Genomic DNA, 17,579 nt, shown 5'->3' on the forward strand with positions numbered 1-17,579 from the left:
ACGGAGTGTAAACACTCCCTTTTTTACTAGGTAACTTTGTCTGGGTAAAAAAAATGGTTCACGCCGCGTGCATGCTTCAAATACATTTTGAAGTATGCACGCGGCGTGAACCAGTTTTTTTTTTCTTCCCAGGTAAAGGCTTTGATGACGTTATGATTGTTTGTGTAACCAAATAAAAGCTGACGTATTAAGAGTCGACATGCCTGTTGGAGAATGGTGTCCTCCTGTTGTTCATATTCGTTTCAAATTCAAGTCCTCAGTCAAGATACCTTTGATGATATTAATTTTTTTTTCTTCAATTATTTTAAATACATTAGGGTAATTACAGAGGCCTAGATACAAAAATCGGCCATATTTGTCAATTCAATTAAACAGGGAAGTCACAAACCTTTCACATTAAGGGATACATGTTTATAGTGCACCTGCACTCACTTGCTGCTACACTATAAAACTTTTTTAAAAAGGACTTCAAAATAAAACTTAGGCTTGTGGATAATGAACTCAAAAGGTCATGTTTGACATGAGGTACACCAAGTTAAATTGCACATTTTGGGTAAAGTACAAATTACAGGGGACCATAGAGACAGAAATACATTTTACCCTTATTGCAATTGCTGCAATTCTAAATAATCACCAGTAGAGGTCGACAAACGTTAACAATTGTTTTGTTTGTTTTTTTACCAGCTTTTCATAACATGCTGAAAGTGCCCTCAGAAACGACCAGGCACATTCTGTCCAAAAAAGAGCAGATTACATGTAGATATATCAAAAGTAATTTGATTTTATAAATACTCTTGATTCCTTTAAAATCACGTCATGTGTTTTATGTTCTCTTGCTTTTCACACAGTTGTTCTGATTAGACCTCTGCTCAGGTTAAAAATGGGCAGAGCTACGGTGTAAAATAATGTGCCTCCATGTACTAATAAGAACGATCAAAGTGTAATTCGTCCTATACCTTAACAGATGCACTAGAGCATAAGAATATATTTACTGACTGGCCCATCAGAATCATTTTGACTCATAATGATTCTTACAACCCAACACAACGTTGACCATACACATGCAATGTCAACTTTTTTTCTGAAAGAAGAAGGAAGCTGTTTATTGTCTTCACATTTCTGTGCATAATTGCTGAGGATCCGAGCCATTCCACAGTAGCACTGTGATTTAGACATTTTGCAGTGTACAAAATAAAACAAACAAACAAACAGAGAATTAGACCGACATACATCAAACGAGAGCTAGATAAGCAAAGTACATAATTTCAACCTAAAGAGATACCCATTGATGTCAGAAAATGTTATATATCTGCTAAATATATGAAGTCTAATAATATGTTGTCTTTTGTCAACACAGCATTCAGTATTTCCAAAGTCCAAAGTGTAAATGACAGATACTTCCGACATGGAATTGCACTCTTAATAATGTCTATAGAGAAAAAAATGAAAGACTTGATAAAATATGAAACTCATTTCCAGATAACTGATACAGTATCAACTTTGAGGCTTGTTTCCATGTGCAGAGAACAGCTGCTTCTCCTAACTCTCCAGTGTTTATGGACCTGTTCTGTAGACGGCCAGGAGGGGGCGACAGAGGGACTAAAAAAAAGAGCAGGAACCAAGAAATTTAAAACTGATTAACTGTTTCTGAGGAGTATTTAAAGAGTTCTCTTAATCAAAGCACTGAATACATTATTCAGTGAAAATATGTGTGTGTGTGTGTGTATATATATATATATATATATATATATATATATATATATATATATATATATATATATATATATATATATATATATACACACTTAAGTAAACATTCACAGTTCACACCATGTCTTTTCCTCCTTGGTGCTCCTCCAGAGGCATCTCCTCTTCCTCTTTTGTCTTAACATGGCCCTCTATCTGCTCAGCAGGGCAAGGCTCTGAAGGCTGCTGTTCCTCCTCCAAAGCCTCCAAGTTCTGGGCTTCCTGCTCCAACCCCGGATCTCCCCTGTCATCTGGGTCACTCTCAGCTACCCCATCCTCTGTTTTTTCACAGTCCCCGTCTTTCTCTTCAGCTTCTTTCAGACTTGCCGGCTGTCCGTATTCGAAAACCTGGTCCGTGTCCCCGTTTTCTTTTTGTCTGTGCAGTTCACACGGGGACAGATCAGTCCCAGAGGCTCCCGCCTCCTCTCCAGCTGACCTCCTGTGCTGTCTCGTGGGCGGGCGTCTTTTGAATGATAGGCGTGCACGAGTCTGTGTGGATAAGATGGGAAGAACCAGCAGGGAATTTAGATTTTTGTTTAACAAAATAAAAAATCAAGGCAACTTAGATCTACAAGACAGCTAAGAATCTATATGCAGTGTCAATTCTTTTGCACCATCAAAGTATTTATGTACACGTCTTAGCATGTGCGTGCGAACACCGCACAAAATGGTACCTAGGGACTCTAACTAGGCTAAGGGGATTACATCTTCAATCCCCCTTCCAGCGGCACTCATGCACTACAGGGGCATCTTGCTCCAGCTTATCCAAGGCCTGCTTAAACAGAAGATGCAGAGCGCCTGCTGAGAAACACGTCAGCGAGGACAGGGACAATGTGTCCGGCTGTGACGTCACAGTTCAGTCGAGGAATAGCGTGAGAATCATTTCAGGGGCCTCAATGTGACAGTAGCTCATGTTTGACTCAGAACTTGTGCAAAAACCCATGCAAACATGAGAAACACATGAGTACCAACTACTAAAAAATGCTTACAAATGGCCTGTAACCAGAAAAAGAATAATAACATGATCTAGGGTCTTCTTCAACACCATTCCTACAACAATACCACAACACTAGTCCCACTGCATTATAAGAAGATGGAACAAATAGCTCAGATCTATTTGTTCTATTTGTCGCGCCAATATGCCGCTTTACCTTGTTGATGCTCGGCAGCGGGGCGCCTTCAGGAGGGCTGTCGAAGCTGACGGCATCCTCCTCTTCACTGGACAGGTGCGAGGGCCGCAGGGTGGGGCTCAGGGGGCTCCGCGGGCTGCAGGGTGTGATCGGGGACAACGGTGCCGGCTGGAGCTTCACCTCGGGACTCTTGTTGGTTGAAGGCAGCAGAGCAGTGGGTGACAGGGCAAGATTGGCCTACAGTGGGAAAGAAGAATCCTGAAGCCTGGACACTGTAATCTCCTTAGTGCATCGTGTTCCCGATGAAACTTAAATTGTCAAACAATGGCTTTCATTAAATGTGTTTGAACAGCACTTTTGAAAAAGAGCATGGCTCTGCCTCCTACTTTGGAAACTCGGCTGTTAGGAGCATGGCCTGAAATTGCACCTTACGTGTCACAAACAACACCTGTCACGTTCAGACTAAGAACTAAAGCACATGAAATCAGGAGTTAGCACCCAAACCACTGTTGACGTTTAGAGCAGAGTATCCTACCTGCACTGGGGAGAAAAGGAAGAAGGAGAAGCGGCAGCCCTTTTGTCCCATGGCTGCCCACCGTGTGAATCGTTAACTAATGGATCAATGGTGGCGGGTTTGTACGAGGATGAGTGACCCGTGATCCCATTAGCTCATTAATCTGAGCCGATTGTGGCATCAGGGACAAGCCCTTCCCCTTTTTTCCTCAGCATGCTCACAGCTCAGGCACCAGTGTCAACTGAGCAGTGGATGGCAGTAATGCCTCACATCTCCTGATGACGCACACTCCTCACTACTCCTGCCCGTTTACTACGTCCTGTGATAACACATCATTGGTGAGGCTAGCGTTTTGTTTCCCCTCACTAAATATTCACATGTTGAATGATGCATCTACCTGGAGTTTCTCAATGATGGCGGAGTTCTTCATCTTCATCTTAAAGGGATTTGGTGAGACGACAGTTTTCTGGAAGAGAACACAATCAGACCAGAATGAATGAAAAGACAAATACGCAAAATCATCACAACCCCCATTTAAACCATTGAAAGCTAATATGTTGTGTGATACTTCCACTCTGTTTACAATGTGTACTGTCAGTGTAGAGTACACCGGGCCATACAAGCACGTACGATGATGGAAAATGTATTAGTATTAAATAAATACTATTATATTTTGCTGTTCATGCCTGTGATGTATACATTTTTGCACTGTTGTGCTTTTCGACTGCTATAATGGGATGGGTTTGTGTGATTTGTTTGGCTATGTCAATGTTTGTTTTGATTTCACTGGAAGAAAAAGCAGCACCACTTTCCCGATGTGTGAGCAGAAGAAAGAAATAGATAAATTGTCTATTGAGGAACAGTACTCCGTCTACTGTGATGAAATTGTGAGGTTGCAATGAAATTGCACAGTAAACAAATCCAAGCCTGTTTTCTGGAGACTTTCTTTGTATGCGAAGAAGACACATTAGTAGCAAATGGGTCAGTGAAGTAAGAAAATGACTTACATCTGATTCATTATCATCTTTTTGGTTCTGCAACTTTAGGGAACATGGGGGTCTTCTTCGAAATGGCAACTATAAACAAAAAGGAGGAGTAAAGAAAAGCTGATCACTTGGGGTCAATATGCATTCACCAACTATTCTATTTAAGTTCTAGGGCAGCTAAACAAACATTGTTTTGTATATTTTTGCATGGATGCTTTAAGACATAAGACATGAATGAAGTACCTCATCATTTGAGGTGGGCATCGGTAGAATGTGACCTTTGAACCTTCCAGCCAGCTCAGCCACAGATGGCTTGGATGGAGAATCCTATTGGAGAGGAAAGACATTTAATCAAACCCTTTATGTTTTGACATATTGTTTTGTTACATTTTAAAATGAAGTACTGAATCCTGTGAGTTGAGAGTAAAGTGTAAAACCTTCAAACAAATGTCAGTTTTATTGAATGTTAAGAATGTATGCATGGCATGCCAACAAACCCTTCTTGGGCACTGACTTGCTGAACCAAGACAGGTAAAAACATGGAAACAATACATTGTGTAAGTTCACCCCCAGGTCTGAGCTTAATGCCTACCATTGCATAAGTGTAAAAAATGCAAAAAAATTAGGGGGGGGTGGGGGGGGTGTTGACAGGAGTTGCTCAGTGACCGATTCGACAGCATTAACATTCTTTTTCTTAAATATAAATATGATGTAGAGAACGGTCGACTCCATTTCAGCCTTGGTCTGGCAAGATTCAGGGTTGATTTAAAAACAGCAGATGACGCAGTGAGCCATTTTTCAAACCCATGAAATGCCGATTTTAATATCTTTGGTAAGAAATGTCAGTATTAACACCAGCACTGCTGTGTTTCCTTTAAGTACAGTCATAAAAACATCATTTCAGTGTGCAGCACCTTTTTGAGCACGTCATGTGCACAGAGCCATTTTGCAGCTGAACAAGGAGATTTTCTAAGACTAAAGAACAAAGTCTCACTTCCCTCTTCTATGCAGGAGAAAATGCAGACGGGTAGAGAAAGGCAGCAGAAAGGGTGAACATGCAAAACCCCATCAGAGTGTTGGATTCGATGCTGTCCTTGGAAGGAACTCGTCTCTTCTCTGGCTAAAGAGTGTATTTTGCGGGTTTGGACACAGGAAGTGAGCCCCTCTCGCTCTCCACAGCTGTTCAACATCACGCCCGTGACAGCAGGGACCTGTCCTTGAAGCCTCACACTCTTATCACTTCTCGGCCCCTTTACTTTCTGTCTCTCCCACTATTCCCGAGCCGATTGCTAAACTTCCCTCCTCCGCGCTGCCCTTTCATGACCATTGACTCACTCCACATATCTGTGGCCGAAGTGATAAGTTGGCCGTCGGCTGCAGGCTGTAACGTGCATGAGCGCGAGCCTTGAAAAGAACTCTGTTTTCTAGGTTCTAGCTGTTTTTGTGCCAAGTATTTGATGTCCAGATGTGTCAGGGACTGTGCAGATAGCCCATGTGATGCATTTGCATTGTACAGTTACGGCTTGTGGTGCTCCTCCCTTCCTGGCTTTGGTGCCACATCTCATTTCCATGCTACTTTTAATTGACCACTAAAAAGCTCATGCTTTTACCTCACAGCTGCCAGTTCCGTCACATTTCCTGGGTGTGTGCACTCTCGGTTCCTTCCCTCCCTGCACAGTTTGAGCCGTAGCCCATGGATCTCCCAAGCTTCGCAGATTCCACATGTTAATCACCAGCTTTATTTTCCTTCTCCCCCTTGTTCTCAACATGACCTCACCACCTTGGTCCCTCCACCCAAACGTATTACGGCATCAGCTAGCCCCGCAGTGCCTCTGTTGACGCTTCTCTGCGTCCTAATCCACATCCCAACCCTTTTCCTGAGTTCTCCTTTCTCATCCGTGATAAATAGTAATCACCAGGGACCACCCACCCACCGCACCATTATTTTGGAACCTCCAATTGTTTAACTCTTTCCTGTCCATCAAAAACAAATGCCTCCTCCTTCAGAGCGCAAACTGTCGTCACAACAGTGCAGGCAAAGGATGTTTAAAACGTTGCTCAGGTGTTTTGGGCAACAACAAAAAAAAATAATCATCGTTTCAGATTTTTTGAAACTTTAATTAAATGACACACAGGAGGGCTGTCTACTAGCACCCTCAAACATACAATCAATATTTACTTTGAGTTACTTCTATTCCTAGACATATGATTTAATAGAATATAAAAACTCATTTTAGAGAGAAAACGTATTTCTACATACGGAAAGAAAATAATGTCTCAATGCAAATACCTCCATGACTTCAAATACACCACGCTTACAGTTGTAGGATTGTATTACACGTATCAAAATGTCAAATTACTGTTACTTCAGAACTACAGTCTAGCATAGTTTGATGCAAGCTTTTTATCTACTATGATTTAAAAAAGAACCTTTTAGAAAGACATTGTCAGCAGCATTGTGCACAATTTTGAAATTTGAACAAATGTAATAATTAGCCTGTTTTCCTTTGTCTTTTAATTGACAATGAACATATTGTTCTCTCTGTTAAACTCAAATCATTTCACCAACTGTTTCCCTGAGATGACAAAAGAGACCCATTATTCCAATGAGCCATACAAGGCCTTCGGCTGGTTTTATTAAGTATTGCTCATGTTTAACTCAGCTGGGACCCCAAGCTTTTTGAGGAGTGGGAAACTTTGGTTCACTGCAGGAGAGAGCAGGGCAAGCTCTATTTCTGGGCCTCCAGGCCTGGGAAAAAGCCCCAGAGCTGTGCAGGCAGCCTGGATCACAGCTCTGCTCTGTAACCCCTCAGCTCCTAAGAGAGAGCGTCCCTGGATATGCTAGACCACATCTGAAACATACTGTAATCCAGCATACAGAGAAATTGAGCATGTCTAAACAAGGAACTACGAGAGGAAAAAAAAAAAAAAAAGGTTCTCAAAGCAGTGCCTTACCCATGTGATTAAAGTTTTCCAAAAACGGGCCTGTGTCGACGCTAAAAAGAAACAAGCTATTTCTGAACTCTTGACTTCCATGGAAACAGATCCTTTGGCTGTCGCTGGCTTTACAGTTACACATACAGTACAGACTTAGTGGACTGTTTGCTTTGAATAATCAGGAGACATTAATACCGTTGAAGTTCATCTGAGCAATGCAGTGAAACTGCTGAGTGGCTGACTTTGGTGACCCTGTGGTGGCGGCGGTATATCATACCAATCGTTGTATGAGGATACGTTGCAAAAAGGACAATGTGGCAGAAAGCAGTGCATGACCAATGTCACAAAAATAATGCTGCGTTCAAGAAATTCAACAGGAAGTGTCGAAAGACCCGATACAACGAGAAATAATAAATGGATGGAGGACAAAAAGCCCTACTGAAGAGTACAGTTTAAAGATGTGATCAGCTGTTTTTAGCCATTTGTGCTAAAAACAAAACAAAACGGTCGATTTGCAATACGCACATGACCATAAGAAAATGTTATGAGTAAAGATTAATCCAACAAGCATCTTCATTTCCAAGCTGCGGAGGGAGACACGAGGTTAACTGTATGACCGGCCGATTTGGAGAGAGAACACAGAGACAAACAGATCACACAAAGCCCGCTTTTGTCCGGTCCTGTTATTCCTATGTCCAGAGGCAGGGGAGAAGAAGCACATGACAGCAGTCTCTCTAAATCCAAACATTTCTGCTTGATACAACAGCGGTGGTCAGAGAGCAACAGGCCATGTAATCCACCGTGGAGCTGATGAAGACGACGTCTGGCTCAGGATCTTTAACCCTTCTCTAGGAACTAATCCTCATAAACTCACCAGCGGAGTGAAGATAAATAAAGCGCACCGAAGCACAGCTGTTGAGCAAGCACTTTCACCTAGCGTAATGGCTTCAGTTTGAGTCTGCAGACTTTTATTTAGACAAGTCAGCGTGTTCTGCCAGGAGTAAAAAAGACACCGTAGTGAGCAGCTCCCTTCTGCCTGCACTTGTTAAGTGGTAAGAGAGCAGAAAGGCACCTTCCCCCTCGCTGCCTTTCCAGGAAAACATGATGCGTTTTTGGATCAGACCTCATCTGAATATCTCACTTTTCCGCTGCCCTCGCTGGCACAGACTATGTGTGTTTTCGCATTTGTAGAAGTACACTAGAAAGGCCCTCAATCAGAGGGATGAGGCAAACGGACACCCTCATCTACGAGACATTGCTGCCTCTGCCACAAAGGAAATGGGAGATGCTGCAGACACAGACTAGTACTGTAGGGTTGGGCAACAAATATGTAATAAAATAATAAGCAGAGAGGAATAATAAAACCAGATGACCTGGGAACAGAAAGCTGCTGACAAAGCTATAATTCCAAAGATGGAAATATTTATTTTTCTTAAGTGTGACAAATGCAACAACAATTGAGTCAAGACCCCAAGAGGCTTTAGCGATATGCTGTTTAACTGCAATTTGACTGGCAAATGATAAAGATATGAGAACCGATGACGGAGCCGGGCTCGCTCGTGGAATGCACCGTGATATAACTACAGTAGCCTGCCTAGGATACTCTGGACTGTTGTGCAATGAGAAGGCGGGGTTATGGAGAGTGAATGGGGAGTAAGAAAAGACAAATGTAAACAGCTCACAGCAGACGGTACATGCTCAAAATGTTTGAGGCTAAGCAAGGAAACTGTGATACAAGCATCTGATGGGGATTCTACATGGTGTTCTGGTATTCTCATCCTCTCTGATCCAGCAATCACAAAGACAAAAAACATCTGGACAGTGGATCAGATAGTTGTCGTGGAGGGCGGCTGAGAAAAACAGACGTGGGATGACTTCATACAGTAAAGCCCCGCACCTTCCCCACTACAACGCCGTGTAAGACCTGCAGCGATCCATTGCCACAGGGTTTGGCATCCATTCATCCACAGCAGGCTTGAGACAGTGCTGCTTACTCTACTACACATAAACTCTCTGAAAGGGACCATTCTCCATGTAGTTGGATTTTTCGGTACTTGCATACATTTTGCTGATAAAATGTCTGTCTTTTTATTGCAGTACATTTTGGAATCCAGGGCTTTGACTCCCAATGGAGTATTTTTACACACGTTGCTACTTTTACTTAAAGCTACAACAAGGAACTTTCATTTTGTGTTGATTTTGGTGGTTCCTGAGGACATAAGTGGTAGTGTTTCCAAGCACCAGAGTCCCTTTAGAAAACCTCTCATTTTACTGCAGCAGGGTCTGACAGTCTGCCCCTTTCAGTCCTGGTTCTGGCTCTGCGGTGCCTCCCTTCCCTCCAGCAGGCCCGGCAATGCGGCCAGGGTCTACAACAGCGTGGTGACAATCTTCTCCCTGATGGTTCCGTTAACTTATGTACATCATATAGACACATCAGCATTAAATTTAAACCGTTTCATAACCAGTTAAAAGTTCCCCATGCGCTGTGGACTTGTCTCTAGAGTCGCTATTCTGATATTGAGTTGTCTTGGTTTCAGCCAGCAGTTAACGTTCATGCTCAAACTTGCAGCGTGCACCTGCCTTCTAAGCCTAAAACCATAACCTACAAATGTCAATATTTTACAAAATGCAAAACATTGGTTTGAAAAAAAAAAAAAAGCCACTTGCAAAGTACAAGCAGCTTGTAGCACTTATTGTGTTTGCACTCCTTTCTCCCAAAAAAAGGGAAATAAAGAGCATGGCTAGATGCCAAATAGAAAAGGGTGGTTGAGGAGGTGCAGGCAGTATGGGTTAACTGTTCTGCAGGGAGATTTGCAAGTTTATTTTCTGGTGTTTCCACTTCCTCTGTCTGGCTCACTGCTCTAAAATCCCATCTGCACGAATCTCACATTTTTAGACACGATACTGACTAATTTCAACATGTTTGAGAATCTGCAGATGTCTGAGACAGCTTTAAGCCGGACTCAGGCTGCCTCCCCGTCTCAGTCTACATGTGTCCGTCCATGACATAACCTCCCTGAGAGCCAACATCGTGTGTTTTTCTATCACAGATCACAGTGTTCTCCTCGCTATCTTGTCTGTAGTTCCCACCCAGGTTATCTCTCTGCCCCACGCACTGGAGGAAAAGGGTCTGACACAACCTCATCTCTGATAGCAGGACTCACACTGCACCATGTATAGCGTGAGGGCCTGTGATGGCAACAACATACAAGATAATAACAACAACAACCGCTCTGCAATAAAAAAGCAGCTATGGAATGTCGAGGCTTTATGAAGCATTTGATTGGTCGTAAAGGTGCATATATCCTCCAATGAGCCAGGCTTCACAAGAAAAGTCAGCAAGAAGATGTAAAATACAGGCAACAAACTAGATGGTGAAATTTACACACATAACAACACAACCAATATGATATTTCAGAATGATATTTGAGATTAACTTCAGGCGATCACACATTTACTGGAAACAATTTAAATGCTTCATGCAGCAAGTCAGTGAGAGCTACGTACTTATCTTTTTTTAAAGCAAATATATCTTCGGTTTGTAAGAGCCTGCTATAAAAGTCTCAGCTTGTACTATATGTCATCGCCTTCAGAGTATACAAAGCAGTCAACAGAAATACTATCACCTAGTGTGGGTTTAAGTTACTTTTATGCCGAGTGCAGCTTAGCTCACATGGAAGCAGTTCATTTTGCACAAATCTAGTTCAATTTTATCACCAGGGAAACTAAATATGTTGTGAAACAGTGAAAACGAACTGCAGTAAAAATATGAATATTCTGCAGAAACTTTGCACTTCCTGTTTGCTTCTCTTTTCCAACTAATTTCGCAACTATAATATTTTTGTCATCGTAAAGTGCTGGTTAGAAAAGATGATTGAGTTCAAATATGTGGACGTAAGATAGAAAACATGCTAGAAAGACAATTTCAGACAAGCTGATGTGGTTTGCAGGATGTTGAAAAAGCAGGAAGCATTCGTGGAATCGGAGTTTGTCACACGACATGCTAAAGGTTTGTCCTACTGTATCATCACTAATGATCATGGCTCTGAAGCACTTTAAATCGCCGGACTTTAATGAACTGTGTAAGCTAATAAAATCAGATCACATCTATACATTGTATACACCCTCTGAACACAGATATCCAGCTATAACTAGACCTTGAAGTAGAGAGCGTGGCAACGTTTTGTGGCCTTTCCTTGATGCCGATGCTTTAAATTCCACTGAGCTTCACGGTCAGTTAGGTGTCTGTTTTATGACAGAGTGAACCATTCATACTGGCCTGAAACACACACAGCTTTATATACACACACACACACACACCCACACCCACACACACACACACACACACACCTCAGGCTGCATCGGTCACAATAATGAATATCCTGTTCTTTACCCTGCGTCTCATCATACAACAAGAAAGTTTTATTTACTGTCACACTGGACTTTTTATTGCTTTTTGTGGTTCTAGAAGTAGTTGTAAGTAGTCGGCATAGAACTATTGGTCCATAATAACAACAATAATAATAATAGTGTGTCACTCTAAGTAAATGACATACTGTTGTAAAAACAAAATAGGGAAAATACGGACTCATTAGCAAACATCTGGCTGGTACAGAGTTCTTCTGTTATTGGTCTCTTAACTTTACTATGGATTACATAATAGATGTGCACACCATATGGTTGGCAAGGCAATCCCAAATATTCCCTCCTCCAGCAGTGGTGTTGTTTTTCCATCAGAGGAAAATCTCCACCCCCCCCCCCCCCAGCCCACAAGCCGACACACACATGCAGTAAATCCTCAGGTGCATGCACAAACACACAAATGCACAAAATGTCCAGTTTGTCCACTTCATTGTTTGTCGTTGCAACACAGGAAACACAAAATTTTAGAATTTCCATGCGTCAATCTCCTTAAGGCTTGCTAGAGGCAGTTAAAGCTAGAAACACACAGCAGAATTTAGACTAAGAGGTGATGTCATGAAATGACGGTGAGACTGACTTTACAGGCTTGTTTTAGGGGTTTGGTCAAGTAGACTAAGATTTATTTAGTCAATTAGTCATTTCTTTATGTTTCTTTCATGCTGAATAACTTTTGAGCATTAGCCCTTTCTGGTAAACACAAGATTACAGTGGCGCTTTTGTGTGATTCTTTGTTGAGAAACTCAATTTTACAGATTTTTCGATATCAACTATTGAATAGCTGTCAAAATTGTATGATAGTTAGTCGAGGACAGCTGTAGCTTAATACCAGCCTATTCAACTCAAAACCGACGCCGCAGCAGACGATGCCTCCCATTCCCAACAGCTGACATCCGGGAGAACTGACTCAGTTTCAGGTAGAGCTGGGTGAGGTGGAGAAAATCAAATATCATGACAGCTTGGACGAAATACCTCAATATTGATTTGAAGACCATATACTAGGGTTGACCATTGGTGCTTCTACAAAATATTTACACAATGATATTTTTGAAAAATAATCATCAGGGACGTGGACAATAACAGAACAGTCTAGTAAGATCAAAGAAATACATCTCTTTTCTGTAAAAGCAGGAAAAGACAACACTCCATATTACGATATCCAAAATCCATAACGATATCTAGTCTCGTATCAATGTAATATGGATATATTGCCCGGCCCTGAAATCAATTCGGTCACATCAATTTCATCCTCAACAGCAGCAACATACCGTTGCACAACCAGCTGACAGATTTCACTTCACCCATGAATGTTGCAAGACTCAATTGGCATTGCTTGGGTGTCATCAGTGAGTGCAGACCAAAGTGACTTTGCAGGAAACCACTGACAGATGACTGTCTGCAACATCAAACACCTGAACCTGACAGGACTCAGCGGGCCGTCCACAGCTTTCACTTCAAGTTTTAAAATCACGGCGGCTGCCATGGAAGGGTCACATTATACCCAGACCGTCAAAAGAAATACGTTTCTGAATACATTCCAGGTGAGAGATCAACTATGAAATCCCTGAGCAACGTTTACATTTCTAACCGGGCCTTGGTTTGGTTGTTCACCAAGATCAGAGAGTTAACAAGAGGCAAGTAAGAATTCAGTTGCAGCGCTGGTCATTGTCATCGACCTCTAAATCACTTGCTAGACTACTATTAAAACTGAGCTTGCTGGGTTTGTGAGGCTTCTTCTAGAAAAAGCTGGAATCATCTAGTTGAACCGGCTTTCATGTTCAGCTTGCTGCTTGCGCAGGTTTGTTTTTCTCTCTCAAAACAGTGTTATCTCAGAGAAAGTGTAACTATATCAGAAAAAAAAAATGTTGACCTCAGAAAGCTCCCCTCTATCTTAATAGTTATCATTCGTTCATCTTTCCCCAATCCAAATTATTGTCTCTCAATTTTGGCAAAAGGGAAAGAAGAAGTTTTTAGATCCAAGCTGAACTGGCCTAAAGCATATCTGAGTCCTAAGGTTGGGTGGTGTAAGTATGAGAGAGTAGCTCTGTGGCAGATTACTAATGTGCTCCGTCACATGCTGGTGGGGGGGGAAAAAAAAGAAGGGCGTTTCTCTTCCTATTTGCCACATGACATTAAACACTTGAGAAAGATGTAAGAAGTCAGAGGGAACAGCTTGTTTTGCAGGGAGGAGGTCACAAACCCTGCATGAAAAAACGGACTTGGACAGGCCTCCAGTTCCATGAAGAAGAACACCTTTTTTAAAATCCGGCGTAAGTGGGTGAAGTGCGGTTTGAGAAGAGAAAGCATGGCTCGTCAGCTGTGGGTGCGATGGGTGGGAAATTGTCTACGTTTAGACTTAAATGCTGACTTACAGTGAAGACGAAAATTGACTTCACACATTCATCGCAGCGCACAAACACTGGCTCATGACAGATGCTCTGCCAGCTCCAGTTCCCTCCGCTCCCCCTGTGGTGACTTGGTATGAAGTCGTTACCACAAACCTACTTTTAAACCCCATCAGCCGGATGCTCAAACATACATGTTTATGTTGAGACGTGTTTGTGTGTGTGTGTGTGTGTGTGTGTGTGTGTGTGTGTGTGTGTGTGTGTGTGTGTGTGTGTGTGTGACGATAGCACAACAACTACACCCTCAGGAAAGTACAGTCATCTTTTCACATAGAACATAAAATGTTGGTCAAACATAGTATCACATACAATGCCAGAGTTCGGAGGTAAATAAAGGAAAGATTAGTAGGAACTTTTACAGTGATGAGTAGCCAACACAACTACACCTGCAGAGTACTTTATAGGTGTACGATTATTACTTGTTAAGCGGTTGCACAGACAGGGCCTAGTCCTTTCAGAAATATCACAGTAAATACACAGACCATTAAATATACTACACAGTTACTCACTGAGCTCCTATGATGTCATGTTTTAATAATTCCAACCACACATGGCTGCACAAAACCACATCAAATGTTAAAAACATCTGCTCAAGTGGCCTGAAAGTACAGGCTAGAACAGAAAACTGAGCTTGGTTGTTACCTCCATCCTAGGGGAAATGCCAGAGATCGTCCCCTCCTGCTTTTTTTTTTTTTTTCTGTTGTTGTTGCTGTGTTTCGGCCTGTTGGAGCAGACTGCCCGCTGGTTGAGAGGAGACTGAGGAGCGCAGCGCCGACAGAGAGCAGCTCTGTGTTTATATCTGGAGCCAAATGAGCCTCATGGACGAGGAGGAGGAGTGGACAACTTTTACGCGCATTTGGCTCCGTCAGCGCTGTCAAAGCGGTCAGGGTAAAAAGAAAACTACTTCTGCAACAGCCTATCAAAATAAAATAAAATAACCCTGAAACTGTTGCGCTGAATTATTAGACCAAAAAGTCTGTGTCTTCATATAAAAATATATATTTTTTTGAGATTTGTAGGTCCGACTGATGCAAACTTCTACCAACCATACCGTTGGTGTAATCCAATTATAATAATGGAGCATCTACAAACTGTGTAAATGATCAATTGGTATTATTTCACCATTAGATGAATACAGCGACAGTACATATACTCAAAAACCATTCATAAAACAAAACGTTTGAATTGTTTTTAATCAATGTACCAATCAACCCAAGCTTTCTATGAGCCAAAACCTTCTAGCCGGTGTGTTCTTACTCCTGGCCACAACCAAATGAGTTAAGTCACCATGTTTCCAGCTGATGGAAAACACCTGCTGTGACGTCATTGATTGAAATGTGGCCAGATGAGCAACATTGCAGTGTAGCACCAGTTTTCTCTATTTACCCTTTCAAACCTTAAATTTACTTTCACCTGGAAAGTACATGTAGACAACACCTATAGCTAGAATTACCCTAAATATTTATACTTTTAATCTGAAAGCAGTATTTTCTTACGGTCTGTCTCTGTCTTGACTCAGCTGTGTGAGGTGGGGCATCACTACCTACAACTGCTGTGAATAAGAAACCTATTGGAAAGCTATTTAGCTGTTCCTCCACCCACAGTACATTCACCCTGATAAAAAAATATATATATCTATAATCTTTATTATTCTTATAGGCTCTTTTCATATGCTGTGTATCATCATAACTTCCCAAAAAAATCCTGTAGTTTCTCTAAAATTTCATTGGAAAAATAGACCAACTTAAAAATATATAATCTTCAACATCTACAAGCAAAAAAAAAAAAAGTTGTTCAAAGGTCTGACGCTCAGTTTTAAAAATAGATCTGCAGATAAAGGAGTTTTTTTCTTCTATAGGAAAAAGTATCTGAAGGCTGGATTAATGAATTGCACTTCATATGGACCATATGGCTGCAGGGTTCTTATTAGGTCCAGGCCTAAACGTGCATGTCTAAAATGCCTGTAGTTTAAGTCTCACCTTCACCTGTAATAACTTTATCATGTGCATTGCAGAATGTAGTCTTCACTGTTGCACTTTTCTAATGTTGCCTGTTCTCCTCTGAATGTACTGCAATCTGCATGTTCTCTCTGTGTTTCCTACGATGCCAGTCCAGGACACTCACAGCTGGTAAGCATGTGAAAATGACTAATAGCTGCTTTTTAGTTAATTATTCTCATTTTGAGTTTCAATGGAAGGACAAAATATCTGGGAGCAGCTCTGCTGTCCTGCATGGGGCCAGGAGGAAGGCGAGTCAGTCACTTAAGAGGCTTGTGGTGTGGTAATGTAGAGAAGCCATCTAAGCTAATGGGTTGGTTTCTAACTCACCAACAACGCGAAGCAGCTGCAGGATCGACCGTTCCTCCTCCTGCTGCTGTATAATATTCTTTACAATATCTCAGTCCTAAGTCGTGATGGAGAGAAATAACATTACTGCCCTTAAGTTTGGTGAATTAGCCGCTGAATCTGCTCACATGGAAAAATGCATTCTGATCCTCATCCAAGCCCAAATTGTTTATTTGACATATTTTTGTTTACTTGTCAAATAGCAAAAAGCAAGTTGTGATCTGGTTTCACAGGTTTGAAACTCACAGACAAACAGGTTCGGCTTTTTTAGAGTTTACATTAGTCTCTCAGTAGGCCTAATTTCAAACACTGTTCATGAACAAACACTTCACAGTATACATTAGCCTTCGAATTGCAGAGCATTCTACTTCTAATTTAGAGAAAGAAACAGAGCAATGGCTTTGTGAGTGACATGGTTCATTACACAACGGAAACTGTTTACTAAAAGCTTTAGGAGACAAGGTGATTAGTGCTTTATAAATGAAGCTTATTATCATAGTTACTGCCGTTAAAGGCATTTGAATGCACGGTGGGAGTGCCTGATGGTTTGTAAAAGCCGACGACACGTTTTAGTTTGTCATCTTGCTGTCATGCAGCTGTGACAACACGAGCGCAGAATGAAAGTGAGGTGGCACCAGGCACACGCCTGGCTCTTTGTGGCAGAGAGACATGATTGCCAAAGAGGTGGACTGGATTAACCACATCAGGCTCTTATGTTTGCACAAGTTGCATTACCTCCCACGTCTAAATGAGGTGGTCACCAAATTCTCTAGGTTCTCCTTTATCAGCTTTAACAGCAAACATTTGCCACAATCGGACCGGGGTGGGAAAAACATGTGGGTTCGGTGAGGAGGAGAGAAAGAGCGATGGCAACCGGAGGCCATGAAGAGAACAGAAACCAGCAGGAAAGGTAGTGAGCCCATACAGACTTTCTAGAAAGAGTTGTCGTGCAGACCCTTCTCCTAAACAACCTCCATTTTAGTGCAGCTTCCTGAGGCCACATGCATGGACCAGCAGGCACAGGGAGCCAAACAGGAAGTGAATATGTGTGGCTGATAATTTGTGGAAATGGGCTGAAAGGGGAAGCTGATAAAGAT

At 41.9% G+C, this 17,579-nt stretch overlaps 1 protein-coding gene across 2 annotated transcripts; it reads right to left on the minus strand.

Moving 5' to 3' along the window:
* Nucleotides 1–1,784: 1,784 nt before the first annotated feature.
* zgc:153184 (uncharacterized protein LOC751652 homolog) lies at nucleotides 1,785–15,002 on the minus strand. Of its 2 annotated transcripts, none has more exons than XM_068714287.1 (6): nucleotides 14,780–15,002; nucleotides 4,620–4,703; nucleotides 4,398–4,466; nucleotides 3,788–3,856; nucleotides 2,898–3,113; nucleotides 1,785–2,235 (listed from the first exon to the last, which is right to left on the minus strand). In XM_068714287.1, the coding sequence occupies exons 1-6, from the start codon at nucleotides 14,783–14,785 to the stop codon at nucleotides 1,825–1,827; spliced, it is 855 nt and encodes a 284-aa protein (XP_068570388.1). In that variant the 5' UTR covers nucleotides 14,786–15,002; the 3' UTR covers nucleotides 1,785–1,824. The 2 variants fall into 2 exon arrangements, with proteins under 2 accessions (XP_068570388.1, XP_068570378.1); XM_068714277.1 differs by lacking the exon at nucleotides 14,780–15,002 and adding an exon at nucleotides 5,987–6,374.
* Nucleotides 15,003–17,579: the final 2,577 nt, after the last annotated feature.

This window comes from Cebidichthys violaceus, unplaced genomic scaffold (genome assembly GCF_023349555.1).
Source record: "Cebidichthys violaceus isolate CVI_PGR_0920_01 unplaced genomic scaffold, fCebVio1.0.p SCAF_1, whole genome shotgun sequence".
NCBI lineage: Eukaryota > Metazoa > Chordata > Actinopteri > Perciformes > Stichaeidae > Cebidichthys > Cebidichthys violaceus.

What these genes read in the sequence shown, in the direction of transcription:
- zgc:153184 (XM_068714277.1), bottom strand. Translation starts at nt 6,145, where the DNA reads ATGTTGAGAACAAGGGGGAGAAGGAAAATAAAGCTGGTGATTAACATG. An exon ending in TGCCCACCTCAAATGATGAG is followed by an intron (nt 4,467 to 4,619) that starts GTACTTCATTCA and finishes TTTTGTTTATAG; the next exon opens with TTGCCATTTCGAAGAAGACC. An exon ending in AAGATGATAATGAATCAGAT is followed by an intron (nt 3,857 to 4,397) that starts GTAAGTCATTTT and finishes GTTCTCTTCCAG; the next exon opens with AAAACTGTCGTCTCACCAAA.